Here is a 17,014-nt window from a genome sequence, read left to right on the forward strand (position 1 = left end):
CGATTTTTAGTCTGCATTTTTAACATTTATCTGCACACAAATACTGTAGGAGCCTATAAATTAACATACTCCATTATAAAGTGAACTTTATACCCTTATAACCCTTTTCAAAACCTGTACTCTCTGTATGTAAAAAAGGCTAACAAATGCACATTGCACAATATTTTAAAAAATTTCAAAAAAATAAAAATTTCAAAAAAAATAAATCGATTTTTGAAAAAAAAAATCGATTTAAAAAACGTCAAAAAAGATATCGCGATATTTATGTGAATCGATTTTTTCTCCCACCCCTAGAACTGTGTACAGATCCTTGAAACACAGGGCCGTGCATTATCATGCTGCAACATGAGGTGATGGTCGTGGATGAATGGCACAACAAAGGGCCTCCGAATATTGTCACAGTATCTCTGGGCATTCAAAATGCCATCAATAATATGCACCTGTGTTCGCTGTCTATAACATGCGCCTGCATAACCCCACCGCCACCATCGGCCACTCGATCCACAACGTTGACATCAGTAAACCGCTCACCTACACTACACCATGTCTGCCATCTGCCCTGAACACCTCTCCAAAGTGCCAGACGCCATTGAATGTGAGCATTTGCCCACTCAAGTCGGTTACGACGACGAACTGCAGTCAGGTCGAGACCCCGATAAGGATGACAAGCATGCAGACGGTTTCTGACAGTTTGTGCAGAAATTCTTTGGTTACGCAAACCAATTGTTGTAGCAGCTGTGCAGGTGGCTGGTCTCAGACGTTCTTGGAGGTGAACATGCTGGATGTGGAGGTCCTGGGCTGGTGTGCTTACACGTGGTCTGCAGTTGTGAGGATGGTTGGATGTACTGCCAAATTCTCTGAAACGCCTTTGGAGACGGCTTATGATAGAGAAATGAACATTAAATTCATGGGTGGACATTCCTGCAGTCAGCATGCCAATTGCACGCTCCCTCAAAACTTGCGACATCTGTTGTATTGTGCTGTGTGATAAAACTGCACAAGAGTGGCCTTTTATTGTGACAGCCTAAGGCACACCTGTGCAATATTCATGCTGTCTAATCAGCATCTTGATATGCCACACCTGTGAGGTGGATGGATTATCTCGGCAAAGGAGAAGTGCTCACTAACACACATCTAGACAGGTTGTGAACAATATTTGAGAGAAATAGGTATTTTGTGTTCATAGAAAACGTGTTAGATCCTACAGTTCACAGTCTCTCAGACTTATTGATCCCGGAAAATCAAACCTGTGAATATCTTTCCAAAGTTGCCGAAGTCCAGCTGTACACCATTCTCTTACCAGTTGTTAGATTTTTATTGAGCTGTATAACACACACACACACACACACACACTAATCTGCCCGTCTGAAAGTAATTCAATGCTTGTTTCAGTGTCTGTCCTATTCTCTTGTGAGTAGCCTACATTTGTTAAATATCTTAATAAAAGAACAGTGAAATTAAAAATCTAACCCTCCAATATGTATTTCGCAGGCTAGGGAGTCCAGCCTTTGTGGAAGAGGCAGAAAGGAGTCAACTGTGTCAAGGGTTTGTCCATCCCTCCCTCTGGAACATAAATGTCTAGCCTACTAGAAACTGGGACAATCTAACTGTAAAACCTGGAAGATATAACTATTTAAGACTTATATTAACACAAATATTCTGCTTACTTCTGCTTTAAGTATAAGAAGGGAACAACATTGCATGGTTTTTATTTACAAAGCTTTACTTGAAATTTTACCTGTTTATCTTACCAGTTTAATCTCACTTACAGGTGTCGAATGGGGAGTCGGAGATATATCTCAAAGCACTGCAGAACTTGACATGCCTTTTTATACCAAAGTCAGTGTGTGTGTGTGTGTGTGTGCTGGGTGGACTTGCATGCTTGTGCATGTGTGTTAGATATGTTTCATCCTATTTACCAGACTGTTTGGCCTTGAACTTATCTTATCTTTATTATGTTGAACTTCAAACAAGATTTGGTGCTGTGTCTCAACACTGTCTCGTTTACTTCAGCCTATCCCAATATTTCCAGATGTTTCCTGTTAATTGTAACCTGCCCCTCATGATGAGCTAGCTCTCACTCTCCTACATTTTAAAGAAAGTATCTGTCTTGAAATCAACACAGGTTTCTCTTTTTATACATTGACTTTTGTGGGAGCATCCAAAAAGAAAACATAGTCACTGACATGTGTTGGCAGTTACCTGAAAAACCACAGGGTTGTGCAATAGTGTGTTGGAGAGACCGGAGATGGCTGTAACAAAGGGATGGTTGTAACAGCATCACTTTCACCAATAAGGGATGACATTAGAGTTATGTGATGAATATCATGTGTCCCTTATTGACCCCTGCATGTGAATTTGCATGGCTGTATGAAGAAGACGTGTGTTGGTTTTTCAGGCAAAAAACTTTTTTTTAGGTAAGAAACTAATATTTTGGACCAAGTCTAAATTTTGATTAGACTTCAGACTTCAGACAACTTTATTTATCCCAGAGGGGCTATTCACTTCAGCAGAATACCCAGACTTCATTAAAAGACAAAAGAAAAAATATGAGGCAGACAACAGTCGGATTCTCACCAGCATGTTAATAAATACAAGTTACTATCAACAATACCGCTGAAGTTTGAATTAGTCAACTTGAATACGATGAAAGAGTATGTAAAATGTGAGTTATTTGATTGATATTAATTTCAAACCACTATGCTGGTACAGCTAGTCAAACATTGACTGACAGGGGTGGGGATGGTTGTATCAGCTTTTACCTCTGTTGTTTTATTAAGTGTCAATCATCTTTCCTGAAATTTGACATGGATTATTAGCTGCTTCTGACCTTCTGCTGAAGGTTACCATTCATTGGTATTATCAGAATATGTTCTTTAAGACAGCTCTTCTAATGTTTGGATCCACACCACTGACACTATTCTTCATTCAGCCACCAGTAATGAGACCTTGCAGTGGTAGCCAAACTACCACTGCACCGCTGCGCTTTGACTTGTGCCGAGAGTCGACCAGGTTGGAGCTGGGCTGGCGAGCTTTCAATGCACCTTCGGCGCAGTTTTATGGCACAAAACTGTCCCCTGCTGCGCCGCCACACCCATTTCGGTGCACCTCGGTCTACCAAACTGCCAAACCGACTATGCAAAACTAGAGCCCTTATTGTCAAAATTTGACAGCCCTACCATGAACACGCCGCAAGTTATAGGAGCTGAGGCAAAAAGTGTTACAATCATCCCTGGTCTCCCCTATAATGCATTACTTAAACCTAACAAAGCATTTCTCTTTCTCTACAACAACAGTGTTTTCACAGTACACTGAGATTTAACTGATAGTTTTAAGAGTAATTATATTTAAATTCAGATTATTCAGTGACTTGTAAGCAAAGCAAATGCAATAAAGTCAACAAATGTTAAATTCACTGTATTTATTGTTACTCACAAGAATATTTAAAACAGTTCTCATGATCATGTGGCTCAGGGTCAGAACAGAGATTGACGTACAACAACAGGCAGCTCAAAGAATCAGTGCAAGGGTCCAGAAATTAAGAAATAAACAGGTTCATTAATTCTTGTTTTGAAAAAGAAATAGTAAAACACTAGTAATGCCATGTAAGTATTCATGGAAATGCAGTTTCATCTTGAAGCACAATTTTTATTTTATGTGTTAAAAAAAGACTATATGCAATAATGTTTTTTTTTATTTTTTTTGTCGTTTCATTTCAGTATCAGCTTGAAATGCAAAAAAAAACAAGTACTTCCATTTGTCCCTTGTGTTAATGTAAGGCTGAAGAGCAGGGTCAGATCTGAGGGGAGGGGACGGTGAGGAGTCCAGTGGGCTTCAGTTTGTTGATTCCTCCATCCAAGATACAAACCCGTGGGAAATTTACCTTGACCAAATGTGTTGCAAACTGGGAAGAAATGAAGAGGAGAGAAAGATATTTATTTTTTCTCCCACCACTGAACCATACTTATAGGTCAATCATTTCCTGACACTCATCGTGTAGTTTCTTTAACATGGGAATACAACTTTTATGCAATATAACAACCCTTTGACAATTAAGAAACACCTGTGGTAGTCGTAATGCATTGCACACTGGCGCACTGTAACAGGTGTATAAGTGTGCCCACTGCCCAGAAATTTCTTAAGAAGAAGCATGTTACTGGAATGATGCCAACAGATGTTTGGCCCATTTGTACCCAATGATTGATGGTGATACCAAAGTCTTGTTTCTCTGCCACAGCAATGTTATGAAATATTATGAAACCTCTGCATCTGTGTCATCACAGATAAATATTACAAAACCTGAAACTGGCAGATGAATGAAATTCAGTTGTGTCATGAAATCTGTTACCAAGAGTTCGGACTTCCAGTAATCTGTCCCACAAGGTAAAGGAAAGTGGTGGAGTAATTAAAATACAAAAAAAGAAGAGAAAAAAGAAAAACATGTAACAACAAAGTGCAACAATTTACATGCAGAAAGAATAGATTCATTCTCTCATTTCAATTCAGCCTTGTGTCAGTCATGTGAGGTAAAGTTTTATAATTTCAGATTCAATTAGCTGAAATATCCACGCTCAGAAGAATCTGCCTTACTTCTGAATGCCAATAAGGTTTAAATGTTAAAGGTTTACAGTAAAGCCTGACCACACATTGAGTGGACTCATTGTTTTGCCCCAGAGGTAATGATAATGCCACTGGTGCGGTGCTCAGTAATGTGAATGACATTTAAACACAATTGAGTCCTTTAAGTGACCTTTAATTTCATGACCTGTGTGACTGAAAGGTCTGATGAATTACTGGGCTTTGCCATACAACTCAAATATGGAATTTCAAGTAGGCCTATGCGGTCGGTCAGGTGTTTTGTGTGAATCAGTATGTGGTTTTACTGTACATCTTTAGACGCTTTCCAAACCATTTCAACTGATAGCTTTGATTAATAGACATCATATTTTATGGCAAGTTGCTTTAGTTAGAACACCTGATAATATAAGTAATTATTAACAAATTAACAACACTGCATGTCGTAAGTACAAACCACAAATTGCAGAGGACTAGGAACATGTGCCTATATTACTCTGTCACAGTTTTTGGAGTCAGACAGAAAGAGCCTGCTGCTGCTTCCTAAAAAATGCAGGACTATATCCTCAATTAAAGAGAACTTTTTATTTTTCTCTTTTACTTTCGAACATATGGAAGGAGGACATCTTCTCTAAATTAGGATATTGCCTGAAGCAACAACCCTGCTGAGTTTTTAAATTTATGTTTGGCTAATTTATTCCGAAGAGAGCACAAAAGGAGAATTTATAATGATCAATACAGTTCTCTGCTCTGTTACGCTGAAGCGAGCAAAGTTATTCTTGTGTTATGAACATGTCAATGATTTATGCAAAATACAGTTTCAGCCTTGGCTAATGTCCTAATGTCTTTTTTTTTTTTAAAGGAAGAAAGAAAAAACATCCTTTACTGTGCCTGGGTGATCTGCCCAAAAAAAGATCAACAATTGAACAAATTGCTATCCACCATCTGTATTGCGATGTGAGTATCCTCATAGATTCAGTTGAACTCTTGATGTCACACCATCACTGGTTGTTTTTATTCTACTCTGTTGAGTTGTAGAGAACGTCTACATGGAAAAACATTTCTGAAAAACTACACTATCCACCTCATGATGTTTGAAGTTTGTGCTGATCCATTGAGAAGATGCTGAAATATTTCAGAATAAGAAAGAAAACTTGGATTTGGTTCACATCAGATAAAAGGCCGAGCAGTTATCCATGACAAAATTTCATGGCTATTGCTGATAGACTATGAAACACTGAAAGAGTTCAGCTAATGATGCTGCTGAGCAATTTCACATAGAAACATTTCTTTTGGTCTGGGATTAGGATAATTCTTTAAACACCTGGTCTTGTGCAGTTTGTCTATGATGCCAGAGTGATCCAGTGGATGATCAGAGGGATTTAAAAGGAGACGATTTGACCCTGAGGTCTACTTTCACTGCCCTCTCACTGCCCCCTGACACTAACGAGACATTCCATGAAAAATCTGGAGTCAAAGAAGTACTAACTAACTTCTGTTGATTTTGTGTCTCTGTTTACCCAACCACTCATTTTACCCACATATTCTCAGTCACCTGCTGAACAAAACACCCCCTCACAAGGAAGTAAATAAAATAAAACAAGGAAATAAAATAAAACAGATTTTTTTTTTACGACATTTTTGACAGTTACAGCGATCAGCAGCCAATCTAGAAACCAGTTTTACGTCTTTTTTGTTGAATACCCCTAAACCAAGATTACCAGAGCCATATCAGCCTTATACAGAGGAGGGCAACATGCTCAGACTGATAATGCTACAGTATCTGGGATCTGGGATCTAGGAACCAAGAATGTCTCTTGAAAATTTCATGGCAATCCAATAGTTGTTGAAATATTTCAGTCTGAACCAACAGACTGACATTGCCATCCCTAAGGCACTGCCACAATAAGTCTAAAAATAGAACAGTAAACTGGGGGGATTTAGATGTGCCACAGGGGGTTTTAAACACCAGTTTAAGTGGATTCCAGTTGGAATTAAATATTTAGGGATTAACCTTAACCTAAAAAGGAGGTAAACATGGATAAATGGAAACTAATAAACATTTAATTTATACCATTAAGATGTTTGCTGCCCCAAAATTTAATTGTATGCTTTGATAAACAATTGGGTATGAAACATATTAAAGAGTATGAAAAAAAAAAAAATCCTCACCTCAAGAAATAATGAAGGACTTAGTCTTCTGAACATGGAGGTATATTATCATTATTATTACATACCTGAAATTATAACATGGCATTTGGAAAGAATAAACCAGACACTTAGCAAATTAGGATTCTAACCCCGGGGAGATAAAGGTGGAAAAAGTACTTTCCATCCAGTATTATGGAACTGTCATTATAGAGGGCTACAGTAAAAACTAGAACATTTTCCTCACTAAAGTTTTGAGAGTGTCATGGAGGGCACTGACTGGTGTGATCTCTGTCAACATGGGAATCAGGTGAGTAAGGACATCAATACTGACTGTCCCCAGGGTGGTGGACCAGCTATGTTCCACATTTCACTTACAGTACATCACAGGTCACATACCGTACACACCAACAACAACACCGACACCAACAGGTACAGTACAGGATAGTACAGTCCTCCTTAACCTTTACATTGAAGGAGCTCTTCTTAAAGGGATAGTAGCATTTTTTAAAGTGGGGTTGTATGATCTACAAATAGCCCCTAAGTACTTTAATTGCAGTAGAAGACTCTCTGCACTCCTCCCATTAGCAACACCAGCCCATAGCCCTGCCCAGAGATTTACAACATACAGTGTTGTGAACAGACCCAAAGAAATGGCCTACTTTCGCAGCCTAAAAGAGGTTTTACCTGAAAAAAATACACAGTTCCATTGTTCGCTATAATATAATTTTTTCCAGCCCTTCAAAGTGCAGAAAAAACACAGTTTTTATTGGGACCTAGCCAACTCACGTATCCCTCCGCCCAGGGCTAGCGCCCGCCGATCAGCAGTTGGTAAAAACTGCGTTTTTCCTGCACTTTGAGGGGCTGGAAAAAATTTTATTATAGCGAACAATGGAACTGTGTATTTTTTTTCAGGTAAAACCTCTTTTAGGCTACGAAAATAGGCCGTTTCTTTGGGTCTGTTCACAACACTGTATGTTGTAAATCTCTGGGCAGGGCTATGGGCTTGCGTTGCTAATGGGAGGAGTGCAGAGAGTCTTCTACTGCAATTAAAGTACTTAGGGGCTATTTGTCGAACCCCACTTTAAAAAAAATGCTATTATCCCTTTAACCTTTGCATCGTCCATAAAGGGCGTCAACTCCTTCAAAAGGTGCAATATCTTTATTTTTATTGAGCTGTCTACTATTCACACTACTACTACTGTAAATGTAACTTCTTTCTTGGTGTTGTGCATGACCACGCCAAAAAAGTTACTGAACAAACTCATGATTGTTGGTTGTCAATGAATGTTGAACTGGTTGAACCTATTCACAGCTAATGAACATGACACATCAAAGAGCTGCTCACCAACCACCAAAAAGCATTAAGAAGAGGAAGAACATGTGAAATCAGGGCTTCTGTGCCTGTAATGAAGCCAGCGGTGGAGCATAGCAGCCTGCAATCTATTCCATGTTTTTGAACTGCTCCACACTGCATAATAAAAAATGTACATACTGCTGAATTATATTTGTATACCAATCTGATTTGAGTTCCTCTGTTTTGACAGACTGAGTTGTCCTGTTTTGAGATATATTGTTGAATTACTAGAACATATACTCGTATTGTTTTTTCCTGGCTATTTAAGGTATTATCCATCCGTGAATTTGTAGTAATAAGGCAATAATTGGGGGTTGGGGATGGATGGCAATGAGGTCTACTGAAAAAGAACAGCTCAGAGCAGCTCATTAATAAAAAATGGAAGAAATGAACGTGAACTAGTTCATTTTTAAGGACTGTGAACATAATTCAAAATTTAACTAAGAACCAAAACTCATTTTATCCTGTGTGAACTGAACTTTGAACTAGCTCTTGTGAGGTGTGAACCTTGATTATATACCTGCATTTACTTCTGTTCTCTCATTATCATTTTAAATGCACTTTAATGCAATGTCAAAATCTGTCCATCGAAGACATTACAAAAGTCTTACAACATCTCATCATCAAGAGATGGATTTTCTTTCCAAGACTAAACATTAAATATACAATATTTTTTACCTTCTTATAATATGGAGCAAAAATAGGCACCAATGTATTATGTGAAATTAAGAAAAATAACTCACTGATGAATAACCTTACAGGTCTAAGCCTAAATCATAATTTCAGTCCATGGTAATGCTCATTTGAAAACTAGGTAGTGTGTAAGCTGATGTGGTGTACTCTACACAGGTGTATAGTATCTGCTTTCTCACCATAGCAGCACTCTTCATGGCATGGCTGATGACTACAATGACACGTCCTCTGTAGTTCTGGAGGACTCCTGTTGCAGGACACTGCACCAGCTCCCCATCAGGGCTGAACACTGTGTTGAAGGGAATGTTGATGCTGCGAGAAATATGGCCTCTGCTGAAGCTGGAGGTGGTGAAGTTAAGGAGAAGGACCGCTGTTTAACAAGTACAACGCCTGCTGAGGACATCTGCCCACAAAGAAAATATTAGCATGATTTTTCTTTTTTTTTTATCATATATCATATCATATCACAGAAATTAATTAAATGACACTCTTAAAGATATCAATTACTGTACCATACCACCAGGTATCAGACTGACATTTAATATAAAGGACACCTAACATGCATGATGTTACAAACAGGTTTTGAGGAAGTGGTGTGCAAAAAGATAGATCTGCTAATTGAGGGGGCCAAAGAAGGTGGGGGAATGAGAGACGTAGGAGATGTACACTAACAAGAGGGTCAGCAGGAGAAAAGAAAAGAAAAAAACTCCCATCTTCATGCAAGATTTGCTGAAAAAGCGGTATATAATTGAATAATAACTCTTGAGAAAATTAGGTTGTCCTATTTCTGAAATTGCAGCTATTGACATTATTGCTGAATATTTCAAGAAAAGTAGTGCTCGACGTCTCTCTCACTGTCACATTACCATGATCACTTACACATACCAGCTGCTACATGCACTGTACAGTGTGATTCACCAACTCAACTGACAAATCCTATTGTGTGACACTGAACCCTGTGATTACACAAGGCGTGTGCCCCATGTTTTATAGAAGATAATGATGCAGGCTCTAATACACCTACATCTAAATAACCCTGATTTCCTCATAATTGATCCACTGCAACCAACGGCAGACTTTGCCTAAGATCACACTACAGGTTGCCAAGTCATGTGACAGTGGTCAAATCCCCTTTGTCCCCTTCTTTGAGCCTGAGGAGCCTGTCTATCAGGAGGCTCTGGTGCAGGATTTCGGCAAGAAGATCTACTTCAAAACTTCAAAATCCTTACTCTGCCCACTAATCCTTATTGATTAATGGCTCTTTAACCTCTGAAACAATTACCACTCAAATGATGATGAGCTGAAGAATGTAGCTCACTCCTTTTATATAGAGAGGGTTTTTTGGGGCCACCATATGCCTTGTAATAAATAGAAACTGTGTATCTGAAAAAAGCTAAATTAATTTATATAATAATCAAATTTTTGTGGAGAGCTACAAAAAAGTTGGATAAAAAAGATTAATGAATGTAGCAAGCAGCAGACATTTCCATTTTTAATCTGAGGAAGTTACAGGGAATTTATTTGGATGGGACCTACATGAAAAATAGCTGCCATGTTTTCAGCTTTTTGATCAATGCAGCAAACTCTTTTTTTTTTTTAATTGAAGCATAAGAAAGCAGCTAAATTTTCTCATAAAAGAATACTTGTTCCTGCAGATATTGTAGCCTAAAAAAGTTTTTTTGCTGAAAGCTGTGTACATTCTACACCTAGAAATACTGATTGTGATTGTCAGATGACTTTTACAAAAAAAAGATCAAACATATCATGGAAAGGAGAAGGTTCAGGCTAGGAGAATGCATTTTGCTCGGTCTACATGGTCATCTCTACTGCTTCACGTGACTGTTACTCAGACTCCAAGAAGTATTAAAGCAGCTTGTGGGCAGATATGAAGGTCTAAACTGAAGGTTGCAGAATGTGGCGGCACATAAGTAAAGCAGATCAATTAATAAGACTGAAAAAGGCAAACTTGTTTTGTCATAGGTTTGCAAATAACTGAACAGCTACTGAATGTCAGAGATTACCTGTCCTGCAGGTTTTACACAAGTAGTTGGATAGTAGTTGTATGTTTCAACAGAACTGAGCATATTAGACTGTCTCATAACAAGAAGCAGCAGCAAAGAATGTGCTGCACACGGAAATCAACATTTATACATTGTTTTGGTAGAAATGACAAAAAAATAAAATTTTCAACAACAACCAGAGGGTGATGTGGAACAGCATCAAAGGGATGAGTCAGATTTGAGGACTCATTGCTTTATCACAAATAACAATAAGTTAAACGAATACGGCTCATTAAGCAACTCACCACATTTTCTCAGCACACACCTAATTGAAAGCAACCACTTTAAGAAACAATAAGACCGCTGTAGGCAAAATCTACTCAGTGCCAATTCTGGGCAGCACAGATCACTGCTGTGAACCCAAAATTAAGACGTTTCTAGGACTGGAAGAAAGTACAAGAAACTGGGAGCTATCTGTACAAAGGAGCCATGGGGTGGTTCCTTCAAAATGTTAAATGTTAAGTGACAGAATTTCTAGAGTTTCAATTATTATTCATGTGATGCAGAGCAAATCACCTGAAGAGCAAAGGGTTTCCCCATCCCACAGCAATTAATTTAGAGGCTAATCCAATGGGTTGTATGGTACTTCTTTTTGAAGCCTAAGGCACAAAAACTCCTGCATGGATCTTATTTAAAGATTTTCTTTATAGCCATTAACACAATCTAGACATACACGTAAGCCAGTAAATTCCTACTGATATTTTTTCATGCAAATTACTTTATTTTTCATCTTATTTTGAGTCAATCTTCATATTTCTCTTACTGCCATGTGTAAATACAATAGAGCAGCTATCTGAACTTTCGTCCCACACAAGCTGATGATCTTGTTAATGCAAGAGTGCTAGACACTACGGCTTCTCTGAGACAGTGAGTCAGAGGAGGCTAGTTCCATGGAACTCAGGAACACGTGATCTGAAGCAGATTTTCAAGAAAGCTATAAAGGAAATAGTGTCCCACTAAACTGGGAGAATTTCAAAAGGCTTGGAAAGATAGTAAAAAAGCCTCAGTGAAGCCACAACCTCCTATTGTTCTCCATTAAGACCTGCAAACTCCAGAGAGTAAAAAAGGTGACAAGGTGTGATTTTAATATGCAAGTTATGCTATTTGGAGCGTTCCCAGTTAAACAGAGAGCAAATCTCTCATTAAAAAGACGGCTTTGAGAGAATAAGTACACCTCAGGTGGAGTCAGCTGCAGAAAATGTTCACATTATTTGACAAAAAATTATGCATCAGTTTGGACCCCTCTATTACACCGCTACGCCAGAACAGACATGACCTGTGGCTTTCAGCTTTCTATGATTATATTTAGCCTACTGTTTACAGCTGAGAATATCAGGTATTGTCCCCCCTCCATTAAATACAGTGCTGTGAAAAAAGTATTTGCCCCCTTCCTGATTTCTTACTTTTTTGCAGATTTGTCACACAATTGTTTTTATTTATTTGTATAATATTTTGAAGGGGCAGCCATCTTGGGAAGGTTTTCACCACTGTTCCAAGCTTTCTCCATTAGTGGATAAAGGCTCTCACCATGGATCACTGGAGCCTGGATGTGAAGAGTGAAATTGAACCAGCTTTCCAAAAAAAATAAAAAGGTTTATCAAAGTTAGTTCATGATTTAACAAGAGGGGGCAATTACTTTTTCACATAGGATCAGGTAGGTTTGCATAGCTTTTTTCCCCTTAATAAATGAAATCATAATAATATAATATATAATATTTACTTCATTCATCTTTGTCTAGGCTATTAACTCATTGAGTGCCAACCACGTAATTTCTCGTTTTTCGTTCCCATGCGTTGAGTGCCAAAAACGAGATTTTACGTTTTTTGCTTCTTTTTTTTAAATTATGAAAATAGACACTTTAACACACCTTTATGTGTAAATTTGGGGACTCTACGACGAGCAGAAGTGAAACAGATGACGATCAAAAACTCATGACAGCTCATGATCTGGAAGTTTTTTTTTTTTTTTTTTTTTTTTGGCGTTTTTGCCTTTATTTGATAGCACACAGTATAGATAGACAGGAAAGGGGGAGGCAGAGAGAGGGGGAATGACATGCAGGAAATCGCTGCCCGATGCGGGATTCGAACCGGGGACACCTGCGATGAGGACTGTAGCCTCTACATGGGGCGGCCGCCTTAACCACTGTGCCACGCACCACCCCATGATCTGGAAGTTTTTATCATAACTCGGCTTCTGCAAACGGAGTTCTGCATGTGGATGCAGCAGCTGCTCTGCTCTCACCCGCGAGGCTCCAGCAGCTCGGAGCCGAACAGGAAGCTCTCAGCCGACAGTCCCGCCCGGTCTTCATCTGGAGCAACACCGTGTCCTCCCACAGTAAAATGTGATCGTCTCTCGGCCAAAGCAGGCATAAGGACCGTGACCACCGGTGGGGCCGGTGTTCCCGACCTGCTGTGGCCGAGAGACCATCACATTCCGCGGCGAGAGGCTGTGACACGGCACGGTGCGTCTGTGTTATTGTTGTTTAGTGGCGCGCGACACTCAGTTAAAAGTTGTTTGATGATAAATATCAAGTTTGAGTAAGAAATCAGGAAGGGGAAAATACTTTTTCACAGCATTGTATGTAGCCTGGGGGTTGAAAATCACAGCACATAAAATGAGTGTGTATCACGTCTTTCAACATACGTTCTTCCTTCGCCTTTCAAACGGAGCAGAACCGGTCTGACAGAACACCAGCGGTAGAAGCAGGTCCATGGAGCTGTGTGCCGCGAACGTGCATGAAAAGACAAGCACGCCGAATGTGCGGCGCGCCGCGTACATAACACGCGCCTACATTGTGTGTGAACAAAAGACGCTACAGCTGAATGGCCCCGATGCACACACACGCTTTATCCAAGGGGCCTGTCATCATAGTTGTATGCGTTCCACCGATACATCAGATAACTTCCCGCGTGTCGTTTCAAAATAAAAGCTGTCCGATATATTTATCAAGACTCTATCACACCCCCGACCGACCCCCCCCCCCCCCGTTTGCAGGTAGAAGAACAGAAGGACAACCCCAGGTGTCTGTTCAGCATTTGACTCAGTGAAAAACCTCCAGCTGATTCAAAATCCTGCAGCATGAGCACTGACAGCAAACTCACTTCTCCCCTGTTGTAGCTTCTCTGCATTGGCTGTTTTTTGGATTTTTAAGACTACAACAGGAGGTAGAACCTTTGGCTATCAAACCTGTTCTCCCAGTCTTTCTCATTATGGCCGTTATGTTGGACTCAGGTGGGTCATGAACCTTCCCTTCGTTAGGTAGAGCTAAACTGCTGGGAGATTCCCATGATGCAATGAGCTATTTTTCTCCTTTTTTTCTTTTCCCTATGCCGCTCCTTGTAAACCAAACTAGTTGAGGCAGGTGGCTGGCCTCCCACTCTGAGCCTGGCTCTGTCGGAGGTTTCTTCCTGTTAAGAGAAGTTCTCTTGTGGCAACTGTTGGGTTTCCCTCAATAAAGAGGAAATATCTTGAATTTAACCTGTACAGCTCCTTGAGATAACATATGTTATGATTTGGTGAATTGTATAATTTAATCTGTCCATTTTTTAAAACCAGTCTGAAAACCCATTTTTACTTCAACTCTGCATGAGACTTTACTCTTGTTTTAGTATTTTATGTTTCTAATTGCTTTTAAAAACAATGAAACAACTGTTTCACTTTATTTTGTTTTATTTATGTTTTATTTATTTTAGTGCTTTAATTGTTTTATGTCTCTGTACAACACTTTGTTTTCAATTACGGTTGTTTTAAAGTGCTATATAAATAAAGTTGAGTTGAGTTGAGTAGAGTAGAGTTGAGTAATCTTCTCTGGGTATGATTGTGTCCATAAAACAGTTGCAAAGCAGCCAGACAAAATATTGATGCGCAGATTTCCACACACACCTGATATTGCATCAGACTTACTGCCTGCTCTATTTCTCACATTAACCGTAACGGCAAGAAATAACCAGTCTATGTCATCAGAGCCAAGCTCCACATGGACCTGTCAGAGATAAATGGATCAAGAGTTGTTGTTTTTTTATTATTATTTCATTGTTTCTCTATTGTTTTCTTTTAGACTTTTATTTCATTCATTTTTGTGGCCTGTACTTTATCTTGACTGCAGCCAAAGACCCCCTGGTGCCCACTCACCCCAGATTTGCCAGATTGGCTCTTTTGCTCTGGGGAGAGTTCAGTCAGACTAAACACTGGTAAGGCTCTCATTCAGAAAACACTAGCCTATATAAGATAAGAAATTTGTTGCTTTGGATTTGTGGGATGCAATTTGGTCGACCTGATCTGCAAAGCTGACAACTGAAGAAAATTGAGCAATGTACTTGTGTTGAAATGACATCACTGTTTAGGCAAAGAAGTGTCATTGCACAGCCACACAAAAATGGGAAGGATACTCCTCAACACTGCGGATGTCGGCAGCAACAATTTTGGGCTTGCCAGCTTTGGTCCGCTTGGTGGGCGCAGCTAGTGACAGTTCACAGAGGTCAATCAAGTCCTCAGCCGAGATCCTTGGTGATACTTCTGCTTTCAGGTCACACAGCGCCAGAGGCTCCCGGGACTACAAGAGAGGGAGTCACAGGAGATCAGATGAAGGGGGAGAAAATTACAGTGCAGGCTTTCACAGAATTTCTTAACATGATTTGAATAATGGATTTTGGAAAAGTAATCACTGAAAAATGACATAAAAGCGACAGAAAGAACAGTGTCGGGTTGAATATTATAGTTTCTTTAAAACCAAGAGACAAGTAATTAGGCCTGAATGTCATCCATGTGAACTAAATCTCCTCTGTATTTAAGATAAATTTGACACCATTGTTTAAAAAAGTTTGTTCCAGTAACTTGGAAGAGATTTTAATTATTTATTACCATACAAAAAGCAGTATTACAGCAGAGAGAGCACCACAGATGACCAGTGGTAGCGGCCAGACTGTGATCTGTTGCCAGTCTCCACCTGCACTGCCAACTGAGTTCATTAAACCAACCAACCCGAGGCATGGCTGCAGGGGACAACACCCAGGTCTGCACTGGTGAGCAAACTGTTATACCTCAGTGATTTCCAGATGCCCTGGAATCATTTAAGAATAATATATATATAAAACATAAAAAAAGAGAAAAGACAAAAACAAAGATGCTGACAGTTTTCCCCAAGTCCCCATGAAAAACACACACACACACACACAAAAAAAACTCACAAACATTTTGTGTTAATGAGTGGTTATTTACAATAGAAGCCTGCGACTTCTCTTCATTTATATGCAAATTAAATAGGTGAGAAATGTTAACAGAATTATCTCTGAATTTCAGCTCACTGTGTGAAAGGCATTTATAGAACAGAGAAGGACCAACTGCACATTGGGTAGGTTAAGTGCCAAGGCTCCTTCATCCATGAAATAAAATGTTGAAAGCTGCTAACTCTACTCGCTAGCTGAACAATCTGCTGCCTACCCAACAGTGAAGAAGAAGACAGGACTGCAAAGCAGAGACATCCAGAGTCCAGGAAGGATTTTTTTTTTTTTGGTCAAGGATTTAATGTATGTGGTTCCTCGCTGGGAGCAGGAGGTGGTGACCTTTAGCCACTGTTGCATTTTGAAGACAAGAGCCTCTGAGGGCCGCTACACCTTCAACACAGATTAGAGGCTACGGTGAGTCGCCATCGGAACGAAATGTGAAAGCTGGTTAGCATGCTAACTTCCACAAGAAAGAAAGAAAAAGATGTGATAAAGACAGAACAGGTTCCAGAAAGACAACCATTGCTGGAGCCCTTCACCAATCTGGGCTATACGGCAGAGCGGCCTGACGAAAGCTTCTTCTCAGTGCTAAACACATGGAAGGCTGCATAGAGTTACTGACAGCCTGGGACTCCTTTAGGTGGTTTTTGTAAATCTATGCAGCCTTTCATGTGTCTAGCACTGAGGAGAGCCTTTCGTTGGGCCTCTCTGCCATATAGCCCAGATCGGTGAGGGCTGCATCAATCGTTGTCTTTCTGGAACTTTCTCCCAACTCCACACAGGATCTCTGGAGCTCAGCCAGTGTGACCTTTGGTTACTGGGTTACCTCTCTAACCAAGGCTTTTCTCCGCTAACTGTTCAGTTTGGCTGGACAGCCAGCTCTAGGAAGAGTCCTGGTTCCTCCAAGTAATAATGATGAAAGCCACTGTGCTCTGAATTTTTTGTAGCCTTTGCCCAG

General features: G+C 39.8%; 1 protein-coding gene across 1 annotated transcript in view; it reads right to left on the reverse strand.

Moving 5' to 3' along the window:
* Window positions 1-3,360: 3,360 nt before the first annotated feature.
* The window catches only part of tbck (TBC1 domain containing kinase), a 44,233-nt gene continuing 30,579 nt past the window's right edge, over window positions 3,361-17,014 (reverse strand). The window contains exons 24-26 of the mRNA XM_085780654.1: window positions 15,223-15,386; window positions 8,953-9,112; window positions 3,361-3,904 (exon numbers count right to left, since the gene is read on the reverse strand). Coding sequence (XP_085636780.1) covers window positions 3,794-3,904; window positions 8,953-9,112; window positions 15,223-15,386 — 435 coding nt within the window. The 3' untranslated portion in view covers window positions 3,361-3,793. The remainder of the gene's footprint in view (window positions 3,905-8,952; window positions 9,113-15,222; window positions 15,387-17,014) is intronic.

The sequence above is a fragment of the Trachurus japonicus genome, chromosome 1 (genome assembly GCF_045865225.1).
Source record: "Trachurus japonicus isolate A0001 chromosome 1, Traja_1.0".
Lineage (NCBI taxonomy): Eukaryota > Metazoa > Chordata > Actinopteri > Carangiformes > Carangidae > Trachurus > Trachurus japonicus.